This window comes from Kogia breviceps, chromosome 13, assembly GCF_026419965.1.
Source record: "Kogia breviceps isolate mKogBre1 chromosome 13, mKogBre1 haplotype 1, whole genome shotgun sequence".
NCBI lineage: Eukaryota > Metazoa > Chordata > Mammalia > Artiodactyla > Physeteridae > Kogia > Kogia breviceps.
In genome coordinates this window covers 77,662,265-77,688,077 of record NC_081322.1, presented here as the reverse complement: position 1 = coordinate 77,688,077, position 25,813 = coordinate 77,662,265, and the positions used below count along the sequence as shown (strand labels likewise).

Below are 25,813 nucleotides of genomic sequence, written 5' to 3'. Positions count from 1 at the left end.
TACAAAAAGAAACTAAAAATCCGGAAGGCAGATGCTGATGTTAATCTTTAAAACCTATTTTGAAATACATACATAGTAGTGTTCCAGTCAATGTATGACATTGAAAAGGATTTCAAATACTGTCTAATTCTTGACTCCTCTCACATGCTACATCAAAACTGTCAGAATCCCAGCAGCTTGACCTTCAAAGTATAAATCAATGCAAATTCTTGATACTTATAGAAATATTGTTAACTTTTAAATATGCTAATCATAGTATAGTTGTGTTTTTAAAAAAAATAGTCCCCATCCTTCAGAAACGCATGCAGAAATATGTACAAATAAAACACAATTGCCAAAGCTGGGTGATGAATACATGAAGGGTCGTTATGCTATTGCACGTCTGTCAAGGTTTGAAAACTTTCACAATAAAAACTCAGATCAGGTCATTCCGCTCTTCAAAACCCTCTGTTGGATCTCCCACTCGTTCAGAGTAAAAGCCAGCAACCCCACAATGACCTGCAAAGGCCCTGTTCACTCTGACGTCTACACTCCTCTCCGTCCTCACCTCCAACTTGGTGATCCACTCTGTCACCCCAGCCTCCCTGTCTCATACACACAGGGCACACTCCTGTCCCAGGGCCTTTTCACTGCTGTGACCTCGGCCTGAAATACTCTTCACTGAGATAGTCTCGTGCCCTCCCCTATTTCACATCTTTTGGCTTCAGTGTCGCCTTCCTAATGGAACCTTCTCCTGATTGGTCTGATTTGTTTACTGGTCCGTTCCCAGTGCCTAGCACAGCACCTGGCATAGAGTAGATGGTCAATAAATATCGGTTGTGGAATGAATGAATGAATGAAAGGGCAAACTGGGTCGGCCATCCAATGAACCTAGGTGGGGGTCCTACAACATCAACAGGGTGAAGTAAGAGCATGTCAGACAGGCTGCATTGGTGACTCTAAACCAGACTGGCAAACAGTGATTTCCAATACTCCTTGGACCGACGGTCCACCGTGGTACCCAGGAAGTCAGCAAAGTTAACGCAGCGAAGTTTTCTAGAGCCTGAGTCTCAAGCAGCCAGGAGATCGAGCCTCCAGATCCCTGAGCCAGCCCTGCACCCCACCAAGCAGCTGGCCACCGACACCGACTGCCTGATCACACGATGGCCACCCCTGGGCATGCCGCCACCCCACCCCTTCCAGAACATCCTGAGACTCTTGAAGACCAAACCCGAGGAATACAGACAGGTCACCAAAGGCCCGTGCTGTAGCCTCACCACCATGATGGCCGCCACACAGAGTTCAGACTACTGACACCCCCAGATGCCTGGCTGAGAAGAAGGTCAGGGCTGGGCTTCTGAGGTCACAGCGACTCTCCAGAATGGATCTGTTCTAAAATTCCACCCAGGATTAGACAGAATTTGTTTTTAAAAGACTTGATTCATTTGTATCCTGGAAAAACAGTTGTAAATTAGAGGAATGTTATTTATCAGAGAAGAATTTTCAAGTGATTTTTTAAAATGATCTGATCTTGAAAACTGAATTAATAAATACTGTGAAATGAAGAAAAAGAGAAAACAGCTGCTCTGCTACTCTTTGGAAACATCAGTGTCTCAGGCCTCCCAGCACAGGCTGGCATGTTGTAGCATCTGCATTTGCAGACTTGCCTCTCATTTCTGGACAGCAGCCTCTTGAGATTGCTCCGGTTTCTAGACAGTACCCTCTGATGGTTCTGTCTAGACAGTGCAGTCGGAAGCAACCTGAAATCTCTGGGGGAAAGGGCTCAGATTCCCAGTCACTACTGCACTAGCTCAGGCTTCTTACAAGACTTGGCCTTGGTCACAGGGAAGTCAATATTATACACTGTTATTACCCTTATAAGTGGTAACTATGACTTGTTATATTTCATGCTGAAATACCCTTATATAAAACGCTGATTTTTCTGCTGTAGTTCTGCAAGGTATAAGCATATGCTATGAAGCAGAAAACAATCAAACCACCCAAACTTCCATTTACTAGCCTCCCACCCCCAGGGCTCTGTTCAAACCTGGCTCACATCCATTTGGGGCAAAATCACTCAGCTGTTAGCCAGTGGCCTCAGTTGCCACCAGCTCAAGCAACAAGTTTCCCAAGCAGCTGAGAACCGAGTTCTCACTCTTCCTCCCCGCAACCCTCCCCCCAACCCCAGCTCTGCCTTGGCATGTGACTCTGGGAGTTCTTCAATATCCTTGAGTTAGGACTGAGTAAAAGGAAATGTTTCCAAAGACTTGGGAATTCTCACTCACACTTTGTTCCCCACGGTCTCACCAAAAAGACTTCAGAGAATTTCCCTCTAGAAAATTACACACGTACAGTTATCTGACCTATACTCAGAAGACTGTTGGAGCAATTACTATTCCCACTGGCTCCCAGGCAGCTCCTTTTTTCACCCCTTAGCCTTGACTTCTTTACAACCCCCCTAGTATCCATGTATTGGAGGTCCCCCGTGCCACACACAACATCCCTGAAAGCCCGTTTGCAGCCATGCATCGAGGCCCCTCACGCAGCACGCCATCTCCCAAGCCACCATTAGCTGAGCTCAAGTTCTCTTGTATGGAGTCAGCCACCCCAATGTGCTAAAAACTGAAGAAATGGATGAGGGGGAGTGCAGATCTGTTCAATGCTCTATCTAGATAGGAGCTGTACATTTTCTTCTAAATCTTTCACGCTCTAGAAAGCATTTCAGAGAATAATTTTTCTAAACTATTTTCTGAAATCGATCAGAATGCTGCAAAAATAAGAGAATTCCCCCCAAACAACCAAGAAAAGTTCACTCAGTATATTACTCACTCACGAAATTATTTAACTAGGAGTTCTGATGACAGGTCTCTTTTTACTAGGTCCTTACTCTTTGATTTTCTCCTCATGCAGAATTATAATATTGTAATATTACATTTTAATAGTTTCCCTTGTACTTTGTCTGTCTTTTCAGGTAGCAGAATGAAGAGCTATGTCATTCTGTTTTTACTCTAAACCTATGTCCTTAATTATAAACAATAACGATGACAACAGTTTAAGCGTACAGATTCCACGTCAGCGTGCCTCCTTTCCTGGTAGGAAAAGGCAGGTGGACATCTGTGTTCCAGTTGGAAGAGAGAGCCATAAAACATAACCTTCAGCCTTCAAAAATGAAGCTCAGTAGACAGTCAGGCAACATGGCTGGGGCTACCAGATTTACCCAATAAAAATGCAAGATACCCAGTTATGCTGAAGTTCAGATCAACAGCAAAGAATCTTTTAGTATAATATCACGTGGGACACAGTTATACTAAAAGAGTTCTTTGTTATTTATCTGAAATTCAAATCTACCTGAGCTTCCTATATTTTACTGGGCAATCCTAAATATGATGCTTTTAAGAGAAGGCAACAGAGATGCATAAGCCTGGCAGAAATGACAGAGTTGAGTCCAGGACAGTGGGAAAGTTTACACCACAGGCTTAACCATGCTTTTCTTGTCAAGAGACAGAAGTCTGCTTTGGACAAAATTAGGCAGTTTTGAAGGTGCATTAACTATTGGGCCAACGGGATATCACATTAAATTAATGCTCACTCATTAACTAAAATTATATAGGAGTTTAAAATACTAATGTACCTTCCGATTCACATGGCTTAGATCACCAAAGAGAAGCTCACTCATTGCTAAGTACAATCTAGCACCACACCACAAGGCACGTGGCCTTGAATTAATTGATCATTCTCACTTTCCATCTGCCAGCTGCTGCTCTCCTTCCTGTAGATCCAATTAGAAAGTCTTAGCCTATACCTTGAGAATATTAAAATGATCATATTCCAAAGAGACTTAGAAAAAGTCACCATTGACCTAATCATCCTTTCTGTATATATCAATAGCATCCCTGGGCTACAAGGAACCACCAGAACGCACAATGCAGGACAAAAGCTCTCAAAATATCACTATGGAAGTTTTGTCTTCAACTTCTTAGTGAAAGTCATTTTGCTGAGAGGCTACTGATACCATTCTCACAACCAGAAGAAAATACGTTTTGGTCTACAATTTTTCACAAAAGAGAAAAGAAATGGGAAGGGCAACCTCAAGAAATCTATAGTAACTTCTGCCACTTCAAACTGTTGCTCTTCCCCACATATAAAACTCATCCTTTCCATGAAAAAAAAGGTCATCAAATGTTAATAAAAGTGTATTTAATCCCTCCATGCTCTCTTTACAGTATTACTAACTGTAAGATTATTAACACATTCTTTTCATATATTTTAATTGACAATTCTAACAGTTCTTTAACTCATTAAAAAAATGAAAGTCAAAAGGTAGGGTTTCCCTGGTGGCGCAGTGGTTGAGAGTCCGCCTGCCGATGCAGGGGACACGGGTTCGTGCCCCGGTCCAGGAGGATCCCACATGCCGCGGAGCGGCTGGGCCCGTGAGCCATGGCCGCTGAACCTGCGCGTCCGGAGCCTGTGCTCCGCAAAAGGAGGGTCCACAACAGTGAGATGCCCGCATACCCCCCCCACCAAAAAGTAGAGTTTTGTTTAATTATAAATCCTAGCCTATAAATATAAATTTCTACAGAATAAGTGGTTTCAAATCATCTTGGTTTAGTACAGTTATAACCCATCAGCCATGCCCTTCTTTAACACATTTATTAGGAACATTAATTATTCCTGGGACATACGGTTCCATCAATTGCCATGCTTATTAAACTTACATTTCATTTCCTGGAACAGTATTAAACTACAAGGGGAAAAATTTAATAGTAAACAGTATATAGCCAACACTAGGTTTAGTGATTAGCCCAAAAGAAGACACATGATTTTCAACATGGGACCTTGTTATAAAAAAATGCCTATTGTAACGAGGCTGCTGGATCAAGCACAGACTGAATTATTTTTTACTTTTGCCAATACTGAGGTGAAATATCTATTATGAAATAATGCAAGTTCCATTTTCACATTGGTAATTATGGAATAAAAATAGCATCCAACTGCTTTAGAAATCTAAAAGGAATCAGTATAAGTCTCTAGAGAAATCCAGTAAGGTAATTCCTAACCTTTAAGCCCGGGAGGAAAAAAAAGAAAAACAAGAAAGGAAACCTTCAAACATAAAGTAACAAGATAGAGTCATCCCTTGGTATCCCAAGGGGATTGATTTCAGGACAACCCACCACCCCACCCCCCACTCCCGGCCTAGAATCCTAAAATCCATGGATGCTCAAGTCCCTTATATGAAATGGCATAGTATTTGCATATAACCTATGCACATCCTCCCACATACATTAAATCATCTCTAGATTATTTGTAATACCTAATACAACGTAAACAGTTGTGAATACGATGTAAATGCTAGTAAATAGTTGCCTGTGCACAGCAAATTCAAGTTATGTTTTTGGGAACTTTCCGGAATTTTTTTCCCCCAATATTTTCCATGGGCGGTTGATTGACTCCTTGGAGTCAGAACCCTTGGATACAGAGGGCTGACTGTATAGTTATTAGAACTGAGAGGAAATGATCTCAACGTAACTATAGGAAATAAGTCTCCCCGATTCTTAAAACTGAAGTGTCAAACCAAGGTTAAAAATTCTCATGGGGCCAAACAACAGTTGAACTCATGGCCTGTCTAGACAGGCATGGCTGGTGCATTCACTTTAGCCATCACTGTAGTTTTGGAGTGATCAGCATCAGGCGTTCCTTCATTCCACGTTGCTTGAGCTTCTACTCTACATGCTAGAACTACAGCACGTAGAGCACGGCCCAGACATCCTCAGTGAACAGAGGCTGGTCAGACCTGCGTCTGTTAAGTTGGAAGTGTTGGGCTGGAGACAGACATAGGTTCTAGCTCTGGCTCTGCCCGCGCCAGATGGGGAACTTTGGGGAAGTCACTTCCCCTCTCAAGACTTCAATGGCTTCAATTAGAAAATAAAGAGGTGGGAATCCATCAGGCCTAAGGTCCCACCTAGATTTAAAATACTCTGATTTTATGATTTTATTTGTGTAAAGAGAGGTTTGGACCAAATGAATACTATAATTCTGTCCAGATTTTAAATTCTTGGGTGGGTTTCACATGCAGAGAAATGCATAAGGTTGCTATCGGGAAGTCTTTGTAGGATTTTATTTAATGGCTCCTCCTGATACCAGAAGGGAAAACGTTCCCCTACTAAATGGGAAAATGTTTAAACGTGATTTTAGCAAGCATAAAAACAGTCATTTCCCATAAAACTAGAAGAAGCAGTCTTGGGATGTAGTCTAAGATTAAAGTATTGTCACAACTAAATATAAAGATATTATAAGGAATTAAATCAACTGCCAAGTAAATCAATCAGTGACCGAAGACATCCTGTCAATGTTTGTGCATGATATAGTAGGTTAAAACTTGAGCTTCAGAGTTCACCTTCTAGATTTAGATTCCCTATTTCTCCATTACTGGCTATGTGAGCTTGGGCAAGTCACTTGCCCTCTCTTAGTTTCTTTGCCCATAAAATGGGAATAATAACGGTATCAGCCTCTTATGGTTGGTGTAAGGATTCAACAAGATCATCCATTTAAGGCTTTCAGCAAGATGCCTACTGCACTATGGTCAAAAAATACTAGCCACTGCTATTATTAAAGTTATTTCTCCTATTTGTAACAACTTACTCTTTTTGGTTAACTCAACAATTTGGCTCTATAAATTATTAGGCATTCATTCTGTCCAAGGAACTGGGCTGGAACTCTAGGGAGGACCAGGAAATCAGACTCAGCATCTCTTCACAGCCTCACCCACCCTTCTTTGACTGCTTAAATCCTACCTCCATCAATCCTTTCTGGATCTGTTCCTCAGTAGATGGGAGCCCTCTGTCAGGTTAAGTGCCCCTCCTCAGTGCCTCTAGTGGGTCCCTCCTCTATCACCATTCTTATTCCACTGGTTTTCAATTGTCTATACACTTGTCAGCTCCCTTACTTAACTATGAGCAACTTAATGACAGATAAGGTGTCCGATCTCTGTAGCTACCACAAAAGTCAGTATATGATTGACATTTGATAAAGCTTACTGAGTGAATATACACATTAATTAATACACTGTATACAATTACTCTTAATTAATCTATAAAATTAATGAAACAATCATTTCATTAATAATGAGTTAATATATGAATGAACATTGCTGTTATTAATAATTGGTAACAATTAAATAGATGGGGGAGACAAATCTATTCACAACCATAATGAAAGGCATTCTATGGTGATTTCCATAACAGAGGTACCCAAAAAGGTGCTCTATGTGCACAGTGAACACTGAAAGAATGCCAGGTGGATAACCCATCTGGTGGAGGTGGCATTTGGACTGAACTCTGACTTTTGGGTAGACTCAGCCTGACATAGATGGGACGAGAAAAAAGAAAGGTATATTATGTGAGAGATGGAGAAGGCTGAAGAATGGAAGTGGGAATGTGCCCGTTTAAGTTTGGGTTTTTTTGTTTTTTTAAAAAATTTACGTTATTTATTTTTGGCTGTGTTGGGTCTTTGTTGTTGCGCGCGGGCTTTCTCTAGTTGCAGGGAGCAGGGGCTACTCTTCGCTGCGGTGCGCGGGCTTCGCATCGCAGTGGCTTCTCTTGTTGTGGAGCACGGGCTCTAGGTGCATGCACTTCAGCAGTTGTGGCGCACGGGCTCAGCTGCTCCGCGGCATGTGGGATCTTCCCGGACCAGGGCTCAAACCCATGTCTCCTGCATCGGCAGGTGGACTCTTAACCGCTGCGCCACCAGGGAAGCCCCTTAAATTTGGTTTTGAACAAGAGTGACAGGAGATGATGTGTTGGAATCAAATGACAAGGGCTTTGAACATGGCACTACAGGATATGCATCTGTTCTGTGATGGTGAAAAGCCACTGAAGGCTTTGAAACAGAGGAAGGACCCAATCAAATGTCTACTTTGGGTAGTAAGCTCAGGTAAACTGGAAAATTAGAGTTTGAAAGCTCAAAATCAGTAAGAACTATTACAGCAATAATAGACAATTGGCTGTGTGCAGAGAAAAGAGAGAAGGACACGAAAGGCATTTGACAAGGAGCTTCTTTCTGTGCTTTTGAGACCTGCAAGAAGATGCCTGCTACCACATTTCTGTGAACTACAGCTGCTCAACATAGAAACACTAGAACTTGTGAATGTGCCTACCAGCCACCTAACACCTTTGCTAGCCATTTTCTAATGTTAAACACAGACTCCTTAGACGAGGGTTGGGCTCGTTATGGAAAAGCAACTTTGGTTTCATCGATCACAACTGCTGAGCATCAGACACAAAACACAAAGAACCAGAGAGCCCTGGGCCTGTGGGTTGATAGCGCCTCATGGTGTAGGGCCTAGAACATCGTGTGGACGTCAGAGGAGGCCCATGCTCACTTCAATCAAACAACTGCACTGATATTTAGGGGCTGTCTCAACAACGCTAGAGTCTGGTGTGTGGCAACGACGGATAGAACTAAAGAGAAGAGAACCCTGTTAGCGGGGAAGGCTCAAGGATTTCACTGACCTCCAATTATCTAAACCTTTACCCAAAACCCAAATCATGCCCGCTAATCGGCATAGGTGTGTACAGTTGACTCTTGAACAAACAGGGGCATTACGGGCACCAACCATCAGCCCAATCAAAAGTCCGAGTATATACACCTGAAATGAGCATAATGCTGTAAATCAACTGTACTTTAATTAAAAATATTCCTGGTATGTCTTATAGCCCGCCTCCATATCCGCGGTTCCTCCTGCATCCCCAGTTCTGCATCTGTGGATTCGGCCAACAGCATATCGTGTAGCACTATAGTACTTAATGTTGAAACCGATCCGCCCGTGCGTGGATCCGAGCAGCTCAAACCTGTGCTGCTCAAGGGTCAACTGTATTTGCATTCATGTTTTCGGTTGTTTCCTAATTGCATCTTCATATCCTGTGGCAAAAGTCTGCAACCTCATACTCTTCCATTTGCCTTCTTTGTAGCTAGTCAATATCCAATGCAACCGCCTACCTTATACGTTATTTTGGAAAGATGAGGAGTAGAAATTCACGTTACTGTCATTTTTCTCCTGGGCACTCCTTCCTCCCTCTGCTTCCGAAACCCAAGAGGCTCAGTGAAATGGAGACTTGGAAAACAGGCAGCCCTGGGTATGATTAGAATAGTCTTCCTCGGGGGTCAGAAGACAGCAAAACCCTGGGACCACCGGGACAGACAGGCATAGGAAGATTAAATGTGATAACACTTACAGAAGTGCTGGGAGACTTCGAATCAGTGGACTGCCCAGGGGAAAAGCCCATGGAGTTGTTTTGTTTTGTTTTGTTCTCTTAATTGCTTACTCAGCTTCACCCCCAGGGCAGTTATCCAAACTGCCCAGGTATGGCACAGGTCTCGGTCGTTTTTCAATCATCTGGCTGATTCTGAAATCATCCTTGATTCTAACGTGCAGCCAGGTTGAAAATCCACTTTTATAGATGCTCTATCAATGCTGGCTTCCATTCCTCTTCCCTCTCTGTGTCCTTCTTTCCGAATCACAGAGAAATTCCCTCCTTGCCTTTGTATGTCATGGCTTCTCCGTAGACTGCTTCCGTCAGTTTCAACTACTTCCCTCTCTAGAGTTGCTTCAGTCCAGAATACTCAATGCCTTTCCCTCTTTTTTATTGATTTATTTATTTTTTATTTATTTGGAGTTTATTACAGTTGCTTTGTTTTGTTTTGATCGCACAGTATCTGGCATACACTAAGCATTTCTAAAAATACTAGCTTCCTGCTTCCTTTAGGTTGGAAAAGTTTAACTTCTAATCACAATAGGGTATTAAAGTTGATCCCCTGAAGGCAAAATAAACAAATATAGGGAAGTTACAAACATTCCAGACTCTTAAAGAGCTCTCATATTCACCTTCTTCAGTGTCGAGTTGCCAATTCCCTTCTAAAGAAGTAATAAAAAATTGTGGCTGGCTACGTGCTGGGTGTGTTTTCAGCCCTTGACATCTCTGAACTCGTTTAATCCTCCCAACAATCAAAAGACATAGGTCCTATTTTGATTGGCATTTTACAATTGAGTAAACTGAGGCACACTGAGCCAGAGATTACAACTGCACAAGGGTCAAGAAACAAGCTGCTGGTCTCCCAAACCTGTGCTTTCATCACTTTGTTATATACAATCAATTCTTATTACTTGCAAGTTAAGTTCTATGAAGTACACAGTAGAAGCCACAAACACTGAATTAGTGAATACTAAAGCATCACTCCTAGGGGAAATACAGGGTTAGGTTCCTGAGAGCCTCTGGTTGTAACATTTTTATCAACCAAGCAATATACAGCCTTGTTTTATGTGTGTGTGTGTGTGTGTGTGTGTGTGTGTGTGTGTGTGTATGTGTGTTTCTGTTTAAAGACACCTTATTTAACATAGGTTGTTGACTTGTTGACATTAAAATCATGGCCAACAGCACTATAACTCATGCTGAATGAAGTTTATCTGACACGTAATTTCTCCGTAAGGCACATCACAGCATTCTTGTACTTAGCAACACTAGACAGCACTTCAGCACTATGCTTTTTAAAGCGCAAAATCACTAATGAAAAGGACAAAAATGAAAAAAACACACAAACAAAGTGGCACTAAATGGACCTCCAACAGGACACTTGTTTACAGTCTGAGAGCTAAAACAAGCAGGCAAAGCTCGCCTTATCTGACCTCAGCTAGGAACGTGCATGTTGGATGACTCAAATTTTTCACTACTTTGTGCACGGCCGGCCGGCCCTGCTACTGTGAATGACTGAGAAAGTGCAATGAGTACTGATCGGAAGGTTACAAAAATGTCAGCGAGTACGCAAATTCATCAAAGTGCAGCCTGTGAATAATGGGAATCACTGAACTTGAAACGCTCAGTGGAGTCCTTTGCATTTTCATTCCTGAGAAAGGGGTATTCGCAAAGTCCCCACATTCTTTCAATCCCATCTAAACATCTCTTCCTGGCTAGCCTTTCTCCCTGCAAGAGACCAGAGGGAATCAGGGTAACTGAGAGAAATACAGTAATGTAAGACAGAATTTCTGCTTGGACCACTGCTCGGGGATTCCTCCTGTTAAAAATCCAAGAGGCTTCTGGAGGCCTCTCAAGTTTTGTCACATAACTAAAGAAAATACCTTCCCATTGTAACTAAATTGTATCCTATACTCAAATTAGAATGCACATTCTCTCTCTCTCTGAAGTGCTTGAAATAATTCAGCAGAAATATGTCTCCCCCCCAAAAAAAAAAAGCAGAAGTCAAAGTTAGCATAAAGCACCCTTAAAATCAATTATGTTTTTGGCAATGTTGTACAGTGAAAGTTTTACCAACAACAACAACAAAAAACAAAACTAGGGACTTCGCGGGTGGTCCAGAAGACTTGGCCTTCCAATGCAGGGGCTACAGGTTCAATCCCTGGTCGGGGAGCTAAGATCCAACATGCCTCATGGCCAAAAAAACAAAACATGTAACAGAAGCAATACTGTAACAAATTCAATAAAGATTTTTAAAATGGTCCACATCAAAAAAATTTTTTTAAAAAATACCTTCATGAAGTAAGTAAAATGGATCATAGATGTACCTACAACTGTTCAAAGAGGAATGTTTTTGTTGAAGACGTGGGAAATTACAGTCGGTTTTAAATGCATGGTGTAAGTTCACGTGGATCTAGATTCCTGAAAAGTAGGCCACCGGGAGAACACAGCAAAGGCTGCACTTTTTGTCACCTCCATACCAAATCGACATGCAGAAGCCCGTGGCCCTAGGATTTCACCCACTCATGCAGTAAGACTCCTGGTTGCTCTGTGCTAACACTGATATGTTAACTGCTAGGAATACAAGCACACATTTTATTGATATTTCATCTATGCCTTTGATGAGCTACACACTTTGGAACAACGTAGCCAAATGAATGAATGAATGAATGAGCTAGGAAAGCAATTTTACTAAGTGAAATTTTCTTACTGAATTTTTGTTAAGCATCTATCCTTAAAGACAAGAAAAAATCGTTTTTGAAACTTTTACTGTAGTTAATGGGTTATTAAGGCATATTCTTACACCACTGGCCTTCCTAGGCTAGGGAGCAACTCTGCTGAGCCCTGTTCCAAATTTTATTAAAATAACAGACAACAGAGGTCAATAAAGAAATAAACCAGAAAAGATGGGAGGAAAACTGTGGGACTACACAGGTGGCGTGACTAAAACAGAAAAGAATAAAGAAAGCTGGATAGCCGAAAGGAAGCCAAGAAGAGTTGAAAGGGAAGAACAGTAGAAAATAAAGCAAAGAAACAAGAAAACAGGAGAACAGACTATCAAAACAAAGATCAGCAGAGGAAAGAGAAAGGATGCAAATGCAAAAATTACTATTTCTAACACTATTTAGTTGCAGGAAACTAAAAGAGAATTCTCTTTTACTTTCAGGGTCTTAAAAGAAACTCCAAGTCTTTATGTGAGAGAAGTGAATCGTGAATCGAGTTGTCAAGAAAACTGTCCAGGAAGTAGAGCCTGGCAGGCACACGTGCAGGCTGCGGGGTCCCTGAACTCGCCCCTGTTTGGGAACAGGGGGAATGAGGGCAAGGGCTGCAGGCTGGAAATGGGACCACAACCACGGAGGGGGAGCCTTCGGGCCAGGCAGCTCTGTAGCTTCCAAGCTGAAGGTGAGAATCTAAACGTGAAACCTCAGAGGTCACCAGCCCGTCTTGAAGGTGACAACTTTGGGGGAAATCCTCAAAAAGAAGGACCCTAGCTGAGTTTATCGAGGGCTCACTGGGAAATATCCAGTCCTGAATGTTTCTTAATTAACTTTATTCACTTTCATTGATCTACCATAATTTTCCCAAGCCTAATTCACCAGAGCTTCAGAAAGTAGAAAATGACAAGACAAAGTCGCCTACTGTCTCATGAAAGATGACACACTTGATTAAAGGAGAAGATGTTATGGGAACAAACTAAGAACTCAATGTGTCCCTCTAAAAAGTTCAGGGGAGAAACAAAGAAAAAAATCCGGGTGTGTTTGGATTTTTCTTTTTTAATTTCTGTATAGCAATGGGAGGTACTTAATAGATGGATGGTATTCATGTTATTGATAGTATTATCATTGAAAATTTTGACTATATATGTAAATTATAACTCCACAAAAATGAGCAAAGTACATTAAAAATTTTTCACTTCTGCTGGATAGATATCTCCAGGCTACATAATAGGCATCCAGAAATACTACCCCAACTGACTTCGACACCTCCTTGCTGCTAGCTTCGTAACTGTCATCACCTCACCCTCCTCTTCCTTCTCTCTGCCGCCACCGCCACCATCATCGTGGATTCCACCGTCACACCACCATAATACTTCCAAGAGTCAGCCCTACTCCTTCTTATTCAATTATCACTTTGTTAAACCATATAAAATTTTGTCATCTGGGACCAAAACAGTTGCCTTTCTAGCCTTCACATTTTTAATAGAGTTTAAACATGTACATATAATTAAAAGTGTTGTTGATTAATGCAAAATGTTCCCCCGTAATTCCTAGTAACATTCTCTAAGGTGCAGAACTCAGCATTCATGGTTTCTTCTCTCATGAGCTCAAGAATATCATAAAGGTGCTTCCCTTCACCTCCAGCCCACTTAAGTCCTCAGATTTCAGAGGATGCTGTGAGGGTATGTTTTAGGGATAGAGTAGGGGACAGCTCAGACACATTGTTTTTTAAAATGATGCTATCTGTCAATTCATCAGCAGAGTTTAAAATATAAAATAAAACTGCTGGATGATTTTGATGGACTGCCTCCTTTCATGAAATCCTTTACACTTTCACTTTGGCTGGTTTGTGTTCAAGCAGCTGTATTTTGGGGATTTATATAGCATCTTTCTCTGGAGTATGAATTTGGGTTCTAAACAGTTGTGGCCACCCTGTTTTCCTTTCTTCAATAAGCAAACTGAGACTTGGAATTAAACCAAATGAGCAATTTGCCTCTATCAAGTCAATGTGTCCTAGAGAAGAAGGGAACACACTTAGCCCTCTCTACTGGGTTCTTCTAAAGTTACATTAAAAATAATACTGAAGTCGCTGGGAGGAGTTAGATTTATTATTTTTGTGCTGAATATACATTTTAGAAAAAATAGAATTAAAATTCATATATTTCCTTCCATAAAACTATTATCACATAATCGGGGTTTTGACTTTAAAAAAAAAAATGTATCTATAAGATAGATGTTCTTTATGATAACCCAGACTGCAAACAAATGTTGCAGATGGTAATAAAGATTTTATTTAAATTTGGCTTCCACAGAAAATGAGTTCATATTATCATCCATCTATATTTGTAGTGAAACTCCTGACCACTTAAGTCAGTTCTTCCCTGCAGTTTTTTTTTTTAGCGTACAAAAGCACCAGAACAAATCTTAATATGTGAATAAAATAATAAAATAGCGATTGCTTGTATAGCTTATGTACTGCTTTCACATATACTAGCTCACTTGACAAAAGTACTAATGTCTTATCGTGATCGGAAAGTTTGACATCTTTTATAGTTTTTCCTGATATCTATTGTTCTTGTCATTGTCAATTTCTTACCCCTGTCTTTTACATCCTTAAAATAATAAGAAACCAAAGTGCTGAAACTGAATCTTCCCAAATTATGAATGTCACATCTTAAATATATTCACAAAAGTAATCCAGAGCTCCAAATTAACGGAGTGTGAGAAAGAAGGTTAGAATAAGTGGCAATTACCTTTCAGGGGCTTTTCTACAAAACAGGTACAAGCCACGTAGAGTAGGTGAAAATGAAATGGGGTTTGAAGATGTGATTCCGATTCCGTTTCAACCTAAAATACACTCATTCCCGAGGCAATATGTGGCTCCTTGAACTATTCTTAGACCAACACAAAGAGTCAGGTAAACAGTAACAATTTAAATGACTGAAAAAAGTAAGAACAGGAAAAAAGGGTGCTGAGATATCACCTAACTACAAAGAAAGAATTACTGAAAGCTTGAAAATTAACCATTCAAATCTCTCCCTAGAAGTGAGCCTCGCTCAAAGTTGAGAAATAGTTCTAAGTGTTCACCAGTGCACAAACTAGGCACTAAATATATGCATACAGACAGTAGACAAATCACTAGGGCTTTGGCTTTGATGCAAAAGGTTTGTATATTGATCACGTTTTTTGGAGAAGTGGGCAATATTTAGCCTTAAAGAATATTGAGTAATAAAACTGAAATCAGCACAGAGTATTAAATATCTTATGTGAATTTTTTAAAACATAGTGGATAGAATTAATTTTCATCTTCAGTTTTATCCAAACTCCCTAAGATATTTGACTTGCCTATTTACAAATTTATTCCCTTTTAAATAACAATTTGTTGGTACGTGTGACAACCTTTCTCCCATTACTATATGCCCAGGGCAGTTTTATCTGTTATATTTCTTCATACATAAATAAGGCTATATATATTGTGGCCAAAAGAAGAAAATACCCATAGCGTCTTAATGCTAAATGATGTGAACTTCGCATAAATTCGCTGAACATCCCTGTGGGACATTCAGGTGGACAATCCACACAGTAGCATTTTATAAATGGAAAAGTTAAGAACCAGAAGTAATGAAGCTTAATGTAACTGACCCCAAGTCACCAGCTAATTTGTAAGAGAAAAATAAAATAAAGACAATCAAAACTGCTTTTTGGTTTGTGTCTATAAAACAACCAGCCACTTAAACTAAACTTTCTTTTTTCTACTGACCATAATATTTTAGGTCAGTAGCTTTCAAACTTCTTTACCTCAAACCATGTAAGAAATACATTTTTAATCACAGCCAGCACAAACAAGCATGTATAACTTAAAACAAATTTTCAGGAAACAAAACCTTCGCTTATTAGATATTACCCACTCGTCTACTTTCTATTATATTCTTTTCAATTGTATTCCTTTAAAAAATGTTCTAGATTCACTAAACTAATTTTGTGATCCTCTGGGTCCTGACAAGCAGTTTGAAAACATTGCTTTTGGCCCGCAAAACTTTTGATAACTACTGAAGAAAATTGGAGGTTCCTGAAAGAATCTAATCAGTTCTTTTTACCCAGAGTCAAACAGCAAAGCTGAGAGGGGGAAAAATATTAAGTAACATCTGTCTCTTTGAAATAACTCTATTTCATAGAGCCTTCTTTTCCTCCCTGGGTAATAAAGGCAGAATTCAAACAAAAAAGAAAGGATGTTATGGTAAGTAAACGACAAAGGAAAAAAAATTATTCTAAAACTGAATTTCCACACAGAATCCCACGTGTATGAGTTTTTTACCTTATTTTTTTAAAGTTCCATATATTTTTTTTACTATTCTAAAAGTATCTGAATATCATCTACTGCAAAAAGTTTAACATGGGGCATATTACAGCGATATTATTTGCCACTGGAATAATGAACAATTTTGAATAAAATGTGATTCCCCTCTTTATTTGACCATACTCACTTTGTAATTATCAGCAAGGCAGTAAATAATCCACTGAGAAGCAGCCTCATTAGTGCCCATTGAAACTCAGTGGCATTAATTTGCAATAAAAGAACTGAAAATTAAATGGAAAAGAAAATAGTTTCTGGAGTCTACCATAAGGTTATGGAATTCACATCATACCAGTGTCTTCCTTCACAACAAGGATTTTGAAAGATGTGAGTTAGACTCAATCGTTATACTTTGTTCTAACACTTTTCTTTAAAAAAAAAAAAAAAGTGGGCAGAATAAATTCTTTTTTGTTTTCCATTTTAACCCTGAATTAAAACAAGTTAAATTAACGTGATAGATGCCAACTTTTTAAAGTTTTGTTCATTGTTTGTCTTCTGAGGAATAACTCAGGCTGGACGTGCTTGGCTGTGGGATGTTCTAAAGTCCTTTGAGGGGCTGATGGATGTCATGTATGTTCAGATACCCCAAGAGTCTGCCTTCACAATCCTCTGGGGCCGCCCTGCACCTTCCTCCTATTTCTTCTGCTACAAATCTCTCTGGATACAGAACACTGAATGGAAAATCGGTCCACAGCTTGCTATACAGAAGGATCTGGGTGAAAGTGGAAGGCGAGTCCAGGCACCAGTGGACAGTCAGGCAGTGCCTAACTCAGCACCCAGCCACGTGGGTGCCCTGAGGCCTCCCAGCAGCACGTAGGGCACAGGTATTCACCCGGACCACCTGCCTAAGCCTTCCTCAAGTCCATCACGAAGAGAAGGGAGACGCTGTCAAAACGAAAATGGGAGGAAGAGGGGAGAAGGAGAGTATAATCTCTACTAGGAAAAATAAATAAGGACACGAAACATTTGCCTCTTCAGTCACAAAAGTGTCCCAAACTACCAACTGCTTCTTCGCCCTTGAAGGAAAAGCACAGAACCGGGCTGAACCCCTGCTTCCCAGTCCTGGGGCATTCTCCTCCCCGGTAGGCCAGAAATGAAACCTAGCTGTCAGGAAAGTATTTCAAAACACTCGTGCTTCAATGTGGCATGTGTTAAACCCACAGGACACTTATAAATCTCTGGCTGTCAGAAGTCTTCTGTCTGCTGCGACACGGACTCAGCCGGGTGACTCAGAAATCAGAAACTCCTTAAGACCCATAGAACTCTACTGCTCCTCTGAGCGCGCAATTCGATCCTACAGCCCAGGTGGGGCGGGGAGGGCGAGGAAAGCGGTGCTAGGAATCGCTTCCCAAGGGAATCACCTTCACCACCGTTATCGTCACCATCATCATCGCGTGCCTATTTCCACCCCGAAATTCTAGGGGAAAGGACATTTTGCAAGCACATTAAAACAAAACTGTAAAATAATACTAATAATATAAATAAATACAATTCTGAGCTCCCCTAGCCCCAGACACCTTCAGCCTTAAATACCAAAGCGGGACATTTTCTAGGGACTCAGAGCACCTTATGTTTATTTACTCTGGGGTGTTACACACACACACACACACACACACACACACACACACACACACTCATAACCTCTGCTTTGCACAGTTTTCCAATATTTGTTTAGTTAGGAAGCACACGGGGTTTCGGATCTGCATCTCACGCAGACACTGGGGGCGGGGGGGGGGCGTGGAGAACAGAATGTTGCTGTTTTTTTTTTTTTTTTTTTTAAGCCGCCAGGCCAGAGAACTTGAACGCGAGATCCCCGCGTGACCCTGGGCAGGGCCGCGCGCTAGCCCTCGGGTCGTGCGTCCCCGGTTCCGGCGGCGGCCGGGTTGCCGGGCGCCCGGCCCCGCGGCCTGCGTGCCCCGCGAGCTCCCGGCGGCGCGGCCCCTCGCCCCCCGCTCCCTCCCGCCGCCGGGCGCGCGGCGGCCAGCCCGACGTGGCGCGGCGGGCGGCGCGGGTACCTGTAGAAGGCGGGAGGGCCGGCCTCGCGCACCGCATAGCCGCTCGGCTCGTTCTCCAGGTAATAGGGCACCTGTTGGCCGTGGGGATGCAGGAAGGGCGAGAGCTGCGGCGGCGGGTGCAAGAGCACCAGCGGGCTCGGAGACACGCTGTTGAGCGGCGGGAACCCCCCGAGGCCGTTGGCGCCGAACGCAGCCGCCTCGGACCCGGGGCCGTAGGCGAGGCCCGACTGGCCGTAGACGGGCGCGGAGGCGGCGGCCGCGGCGTTGAAGTCGTACGCGGCGCCCTCGGGGTAGCTGTACACGGCGGGCTTGCTGCTGTCCACGTACACCTCGCTCAGGGGCCGCTCCAGGGGGATCTTGAGCTGCGGGCGGTTCAGGGTCTCCAGCTCGTTGGCTTGGATCTGGTGCAGCAGGGCCATGCCAGACGCTTTGGTGTGCAGGGTCATGGTCATGGTCAGTGGCCGCGGGCAAGGCGCAAACCGTCTCCCCCCGCGGCAGAGGGCTCAGCAGCCGACCGGCCACCTGGAAGAAGAGCACAGCCCGCGGTTAGAGGCGGCGCAGCGCATGTCCCGCCGCGACGCGAGCTCCGGCCCTGCCCCGGGAGCCGGCCCGTCCGATGGAGCGGGCCGGCCGGACGCGAGCAAGTGCAGCCCGGCGCGAGCGCGCTCCGCCAACTCCCGGGCTCGGGTCTCCAACTTTAAGTACCGGTCTCCCGAGCTCGTATGCATTACAGAGGTGCTGGAAGCCGGCCAGGGGCTGTTGCCTTGCCCTGACGTTGGCTTAAACATCACTCCAGGCTCAGCTCGTTTTGGAGCGATCCCAAAGAGCAGCTTCCCTGAACTTTACTTTACTTGTCGCTGCTGGATAGAGGCTGAATTTCACTGCAGGAGGGCGGGGGAGCCGAGGGATCTCCTAAAGGTGGCCCAGGGAAGACGGGGTTTAAAACAAACTCAGAAGACTAATCCAGGGGCCGGCTTTCTCTAACGTGCTACCTTATGTGCCCCGTGCCAGGCTCCAATCTATCTCTGTTTGTCTCTCTTACTGTTTGATTCACGCTCCTCGTTGGCTGGAAATATGTCGTGTGTACATAGGATGACCCTGAGGAGGACCCCTCTGTAACCGAGATACGGCGGATAGAGCGGGGTATGCGGTTGCATATGCAGACAGCTATATTTAGCAGCTGCCGGCGCGGTTGGGAGGCATCTGGGGGGAAGGGGGTGGAGATTCAAGGTGCACATATAGGAAGAGCCGCGCTTTGCAGCGGGAGAGTGCTGCCTGACCTCAGTTTTCCTCATCTTCAAAATTCTCCCAAAGTGGCCCCCTCCAGCCACGACCTTCTGAGATTCTCCCAGCCCGACTCGTCTGTTTGTGCTGGACCACAGTACTGTACTTGCTCCCAATAGGAATTCTAATGTGAATGACGGTTTACAAAAACCTTCCGTTAGGTGGGCATGGGTCTTAATGCCTTCCACTGATTATGCAACCAAAACTTCAGAAAACTGAATATGAAACGTGACTTTACCATAAAAAAAATAACCTCAGGTCATTAATCAAATCTTTGGCAATTAGGTTCCACTGTTGGTCTAACCAACAAATTTTAAAAGGCAGTGATACATTCCTGTTCTTTCATCCTATGACTGGACCTCCTTGGTTCACTTGGACTAGGATATGCAGAATCAAATATCCAGATTGAAAGAGAAATAGAAAAAAGTTTTGTACTGAATTAAAAACTAAACACGCTCAGGTACATTATCTATCTATATATAACATAATATATAATAATATATACTATATAGTATACAATGTGTATATATAAGTATATATTTAAAAGATATGGTAACTATATTGTGCACCTATAATCTTGGACAGTTTATACTTTTTAATAAACTTGCTTTGCCCCAGCCCAATGAACTCTGGTAGGACCATCAGATACTCTGCTTTACCTGCTATACCAAACACCTGACAGAATACCTGACAAAATGTTTGTGTCATATATAAATAACGAGGATGCTGTTACTGATAGTAATATTTGGGGATATCTTTATACTAATAAGCACACATTTTACCTAATTCTTACAAGAACAGACAGACCGTTTGGGGGTAATATGCAGATGCAGCTGATTTACTATGAAGCCAAAATTGAGCTCAGCAACAGTAACTATAGATGGTAAGCAAAGAAAGGGTTAAAAACACATTAGGTGAATCACAGATATTTCTCTTTATGGCCAGCAACCATTACTTCCCAAAGCAATTTTTTTACAGATGACTTCGTTTCGGTAAATCACACTTTCAATTTTCAAATGTCTTTTTTAAACCCATGCAAAAGCACTTCAGAGGGCTCTTAAAACTCTGAACCTGCCGAATTATATGTAAATTACACAAAGAACCTTACAAGTCCTGAAAGCAGAAGGAGATGCACACGTAAACCCATGGAAAGCAGCAATCCTCATCTCCCTGCTAGGATACAGACACTGGCCAGAAAGGTAAGTTGCTTTCTCAAAATGCTAAAGCTACAAAGAGAAATCAAAACAATCCTACCCTGCTGGATCAAGACCGTCTTTCCAGAAATGTTCCATGGGCTTGTAGAAGTCAAGGGCTGAGACAGAATGAAGGAAAGAATGTGCTCACATGTGCCTGTGGCTCCGTGTGTGAGCAAGGCAGAGCGTGTGGGGATGTGTTTGTATGTGGAATGGCAGGGAATCGGGAAGCAGCCAGTAGGCAGGGCACTTGGCAGCCCCTCCCGGCAGGCACAGCAACTGGGCTGCTGCACAGAAATGGATGAATGGCCGTGGGAAGTGAGGAGAAGCTTGCTGTCTGCTCATGGGGAGAAAGGTGGCACACTCAAGTCAGCATAATTGGGGAGAAGCAAAACCCCGGCCCTTTTCGCTCCTTATACTTCGAGCCTAGGAAGTGGCCCATGTTTTCTGCTGCGATCCTACGCAAGAGGGAAAACAGGCTTGCTGTAAAATCATAGGCTTACGCTAAAATAGGATGCCAGTCAAAAGTGCGTAGATATCAAGTTTACAAAATGCGACACGGGCGGTTTTTCCTGAAGAATATAATTTAACAATAAAAGCCTTTTGGGATACACTTGGATCTGATGCCTTACTGGCCCCAGCCCCCAGTCTCTGCACAGACACACTGTTGCCTCGCCTCTGATTGCACCAGGAAACCAGACTTTGGAATAAATGTTTTGGCATTCCAGGGATGTGTTTCCAACTGAAACGTAATATTCCTCCACCTCAGTTAACCAAACCCACAAACCTTTCCATGAATAGCTCAGTTGACTGCTTTCTGTAAACATGAAAAAATATATTATTAAAAGCCCAGAGTAGGAAGATAAGACAAAGGTGGGTACCTTTGTTGAACTGATTTTAGGCTTTCTGGTTATAGAGGCATTGATCATGGGGAAAGGGTCTCTCATTTCTCCAAGGTGCCCACATGGATCCACCAGGTTCTCAACTTTTCTCTTGACCATGGTGCTAACACAATAAGAAGGTGCTCTGAGTGGCCCTCACCCAGTGTCTCAGGACATGTGACACCCAGTGGAGCCTTTGTTGCCAGACATTAGTCACTGCCTTGGGTATTAAATGACTCTAATCACAATGCCAGGAGTGGCCATTCTCTGGCCTGGGACTCTATGCAGTTACCAAGAGATTTATGAGTGACTCTTGAGACCAGTACAAAGAAAGAAGTTAAAAGTTACTTTTTTTTTAAGTTGCAAAAATGTTAATGATGTCATAATGCAAATATATATTTTGTGCTTTGAAAGCCCCCAAATATTGCAATATTGGAGCACAGAATCGTTTGTTGTTGATGGTGGTGAATCCTAACTCCTCCTTTAGGTCAGCCATGGCCACCCATGCACCAGGCCAGTCCAAAATAAAACAGAAATGTGCAGGGAAGGGAGGAGCGGGAAGGGAAGGGAAGGAAGGAATGGGGGAAGAAGGAGAGGAGAAAAGACAGGAAGAAGAGGAGAAAAGACAGAAAGGGGGGGAGGATGGAGGACAGTGACTTTGCAAATATTCTCCTTGAACACGGGAAGGATAAGAAACCTCATTATCTCTTCACAGATTTTGCTTATTCTGAAGCTAACCATCCAGGTTAATTCAAGATGTCCAATAAAGGCAGTTTTCCCGAACACTTTCCTTCCAGCATTCTCCTTCCTGTTCCTGGTAAGAGCCGTCACCCAGGCTTAATGAGAGGGGGTGGGAAAGGACACCGCACCTTTTGCCAGTTTTCTTCCAGTGCTTCTGGCAAACAGCCTTACAGTCCTGCTCCAGGCTCCCTCCTCTTCCCTCTCCATCCTCTCTGGCACAGAGGCCCACCCTCCCCACCCTGCTCTGTGACTTCCTGGCACTTGCAGGTGAACGAGGGTCAAGTCTGTTTCTCTAGCTCCAACCACTGACTGCATCTCCAGACCCACTTTTCCAGCAGTCTCCTGGGCATTGCTGGCTTGTTCAAACTATGGGTCATCATTCTGTCTCCTCCAGACATGGGGTTGCTCTCAACCCCCCAGTCTGTGAAAAGCATCACTATCCCTCCAGTCTCCCAGATTAAAGTCTCACAGTCTTCTTTGAGGGCTGTCTTTCCTTTTCCTTCCACACTCCTGACTATTCTAGCTTTGCGATTTCTCCCTTTCCCTGACCTTCCTATGGCCCTCCTGCAGCCCCTCATTACCTTACCTGTTGTAAGAGTCTCGTAGGGACATCTGCCTCTTCCCTCCCCCTCACTTCTTCCTAGGTCCTGCTGCCTTTTATTTCCTTGGTTTTTACAGCTTTGAGATCCATTTTCTCATGACCCAGCTCTACTCTTCACCCAGATCATAGCTTCCTCTGAAGTTCAGGCCTTCCTCTCTTCTCATAATATCCTGTCTAGTGTACCTCCCCCTGATGTGTAGCCAATGCTTCAGCCGAAAGAAAAAAAAAAAAAACTTGACACTCCAAGCACTCAAAGCTTTCCTGGGCTTCCCTGGTGGAGCAGTGGTTGAGAATCCGCCTGCCGATGCAGGGGACACGGGTTCATGCCCCGGTCCGGGAAGATCCCACATGCCGCGGAGCAACTAAGCCCGTGAGCCATGGCCGCTGAGCCTGCGCGTCCGGAGCCTGTGCTCCACAACTGGAGAGGCCACAGCGGTGAGAGGCCCGCGTATTGCAAAAAAAAAAAGCTTTCCTGATGCCATTCTCTCTGCCTACAAACCCCACTCTGCTGGCTTGTCAGCCGAAAGCCTTTTTGAAAGCCCCCCCCTCCAAATGCTATCACATCGAAAATGTGATATTATTCCTTATTCAAAAGTAATTTCCTCTCCTTTGAACACCAGTGGTATTTCTCATGCATGTACTGGGTTGCCCAAAAAGTTCGTTTGGGTTTTTCCGTAACAGCTTACAGAAAAACCCAAACGAACCGTTGGGCCAACCCAATATTACATTCATTCTTGAATTCGTTATTTATATATACTTTTATCCCGTCATCCTGCTCAGAAGTTCCTTGAGTACAGGGTCTGCAAAGAGTTATTTGGGTATTTTCTGAGTGCCTAGCCCTGTGTCTGGTCATATGAGATCATCAAATATTGGCTAATTTATTCATCCAGATACTTAAAAGGATAAAATAATATTATATCTATCTGGGTAACCCATCTCTAAAAGCTAACTCTCCAAGTAACGTTCTCCCATTTTCAAACTGTTTTTGCTAGACAATTATCTTGGTATCCTCATACTGACTGAGGCCAGAAAGTCACAATTCGAATTCATACAGTCTTGAGCATTAAGCCTCCAATTCTTGGCAGCATGATTCACGAGAGAGCTCTGAATTTTTAGTTCGTAACCAGATAATACTGTGACCGAACAAAGTTTCTTCTCTAGCTCCATTAAAAGCTTTTTACATTTACAAAAACATGATTCCTCCAACAGAAACACGAAAGAAAATAAATGTGGAAATATTTCCAAAATAACTTACACTCCTAGAAATGGTTCCTTCAGTCTGAGACATGGAGCTCCAGCCCTGTTCAAATTGATTATTATTTTGATCATAAATGCTCTGTTTGGGAGTTTTCTTTGCACATTTATTTGACACCATCTATTTTTCTCTAAAGTTGAAGAAAAATAATTTCCTTGTAAATTTCTGCCTTTAAAAAAATGTTTCATACTATTTATTTTAAGGGCTTTTGATTAGCTCCTAGAGTTTTTTTTCAACTGACCTTTGATTTTTGTCTTATGAATTAAAATTTTTATGCAGTGAAATGCACATATCTTCTGTGTACAGTTTGACAAGTTTGGACATGCCCATGTGATGACCATCTTAATGAAATCATAGAGTGTTTCCACCACTCAAGAAAGTTCCCTTCATGCCTTGTTTTAGCCAGCACCTAACCCCTACAGGCAACCACTGTTCTGATTTCTATCATCATAGATTTATTTTGCCTCCTGGCCCAAAATGTGGACCATGACTTCTTACATATTGGAGAACGTAATATACCGCATTTCCAACCAATGGCATAACAGTCCAGTGCTGGGCATTAGGCATTGTCAGGGCACAGAGGTCAGCAAGGTACAGAGCTCTCCTTCTCTCAGTCAGACCCCTCTCCCTGGGATCACCTCCCTCAAGGCCACAGAATTCTACTAACAGGCTATTCATGGACCTTTTTCTATAACAGGCTTTACAGGATCAAATGCCACAGAAGCCTGCAAAGATACGAGTCAATGAGGAGCAAATGAAATCAGGATTCTCCAGCATGTTCTTAAACAGCCACTCCAAAAAATAAAATTTTAAAATTGTAATGATTTTTAAGCCAAGAATCAAACCCCAAATCCTTATTCTAATGAAACTCAGCACCTCAGATGCCATTACCTGTCTTCCTACCCAGAACCTGATGGAGATAGTTTGGATTTTCGGTCGCCAGCAGAATGGCTACTCTTTATTGTGAATCAATGAGTGGTTCAGATTTAATTCTCCAGCTTAACAGAATTTAGTAACTTTCACGTTACATTTTTTAGAGGATTGTTTATGTAATTTAACTATATAGCATGTGGCATAAGACAGTTTAGAAAGTACTTTCTCTATAAGTACCATGAGTGGTAAAAGAATTCCAATTATTCCAATTATTATTACCCCGTGTCCCACTCTCTCCCTTTATCTGTTGTTTACTTGAGGAATCTCATTGCCATGTTAGGGTATTATTTCTCTGTGGAGAGCAATATCCAGATTGTGCCTACATTGAAGCTTATTCAAATAGTACTCTCTACTGTTAAGGAGGGCCTTTGTACACACACACACATGCACACACACCTCGTAATCAACCAGGAACCTGGCCCAATTTCAGAACCAGCCTTATTCAAATGGTAAAACAAAAACAAAAAACAAAAAAAAAGGACATTTGTACATTTTGAGCCTTTTCGGGTCTTTCTTCCTATTTTGTTACCACACCCATCTGGATAACTGGCTCCCTCAGCACCCAGCACCCTAGGCTAGCCATGCTTCCAGTGCTCCGCCCTTCTCCCAACCCCC

The 25,813-nt window shown here is 42.8% G+C and overlaps 1 protein-coding gene across 3 annotated transcripts in view; it reads right to left on the bottom strand.

The window, feature by feature from the left end:
* The window catches only part of ESR1 (estrogen receptor 1), a 290,300-nt gene extending 271,319 nt beyond the window's left edge, over positions 1-18,981 (bottom strand). For all 3 annotated transcript variants that reach the window (XM_067011037.1, XM_059035882.2, XM_067011038.1), the window contains exon 1: positions 18,311-18,981. In XM_067011037.1, the coding sequence (XP_066867138.1) occupies positions 18,311-18,762 (452 nt within the window). In that variant the 5' untranslated portion in view covers positions 18,763-18,981. The remainder of the gene's footprint in view (positions 1-18,310) is intronic.
* Positions 18,982-25,813: the final 6,832 nt, after the last annotated feature.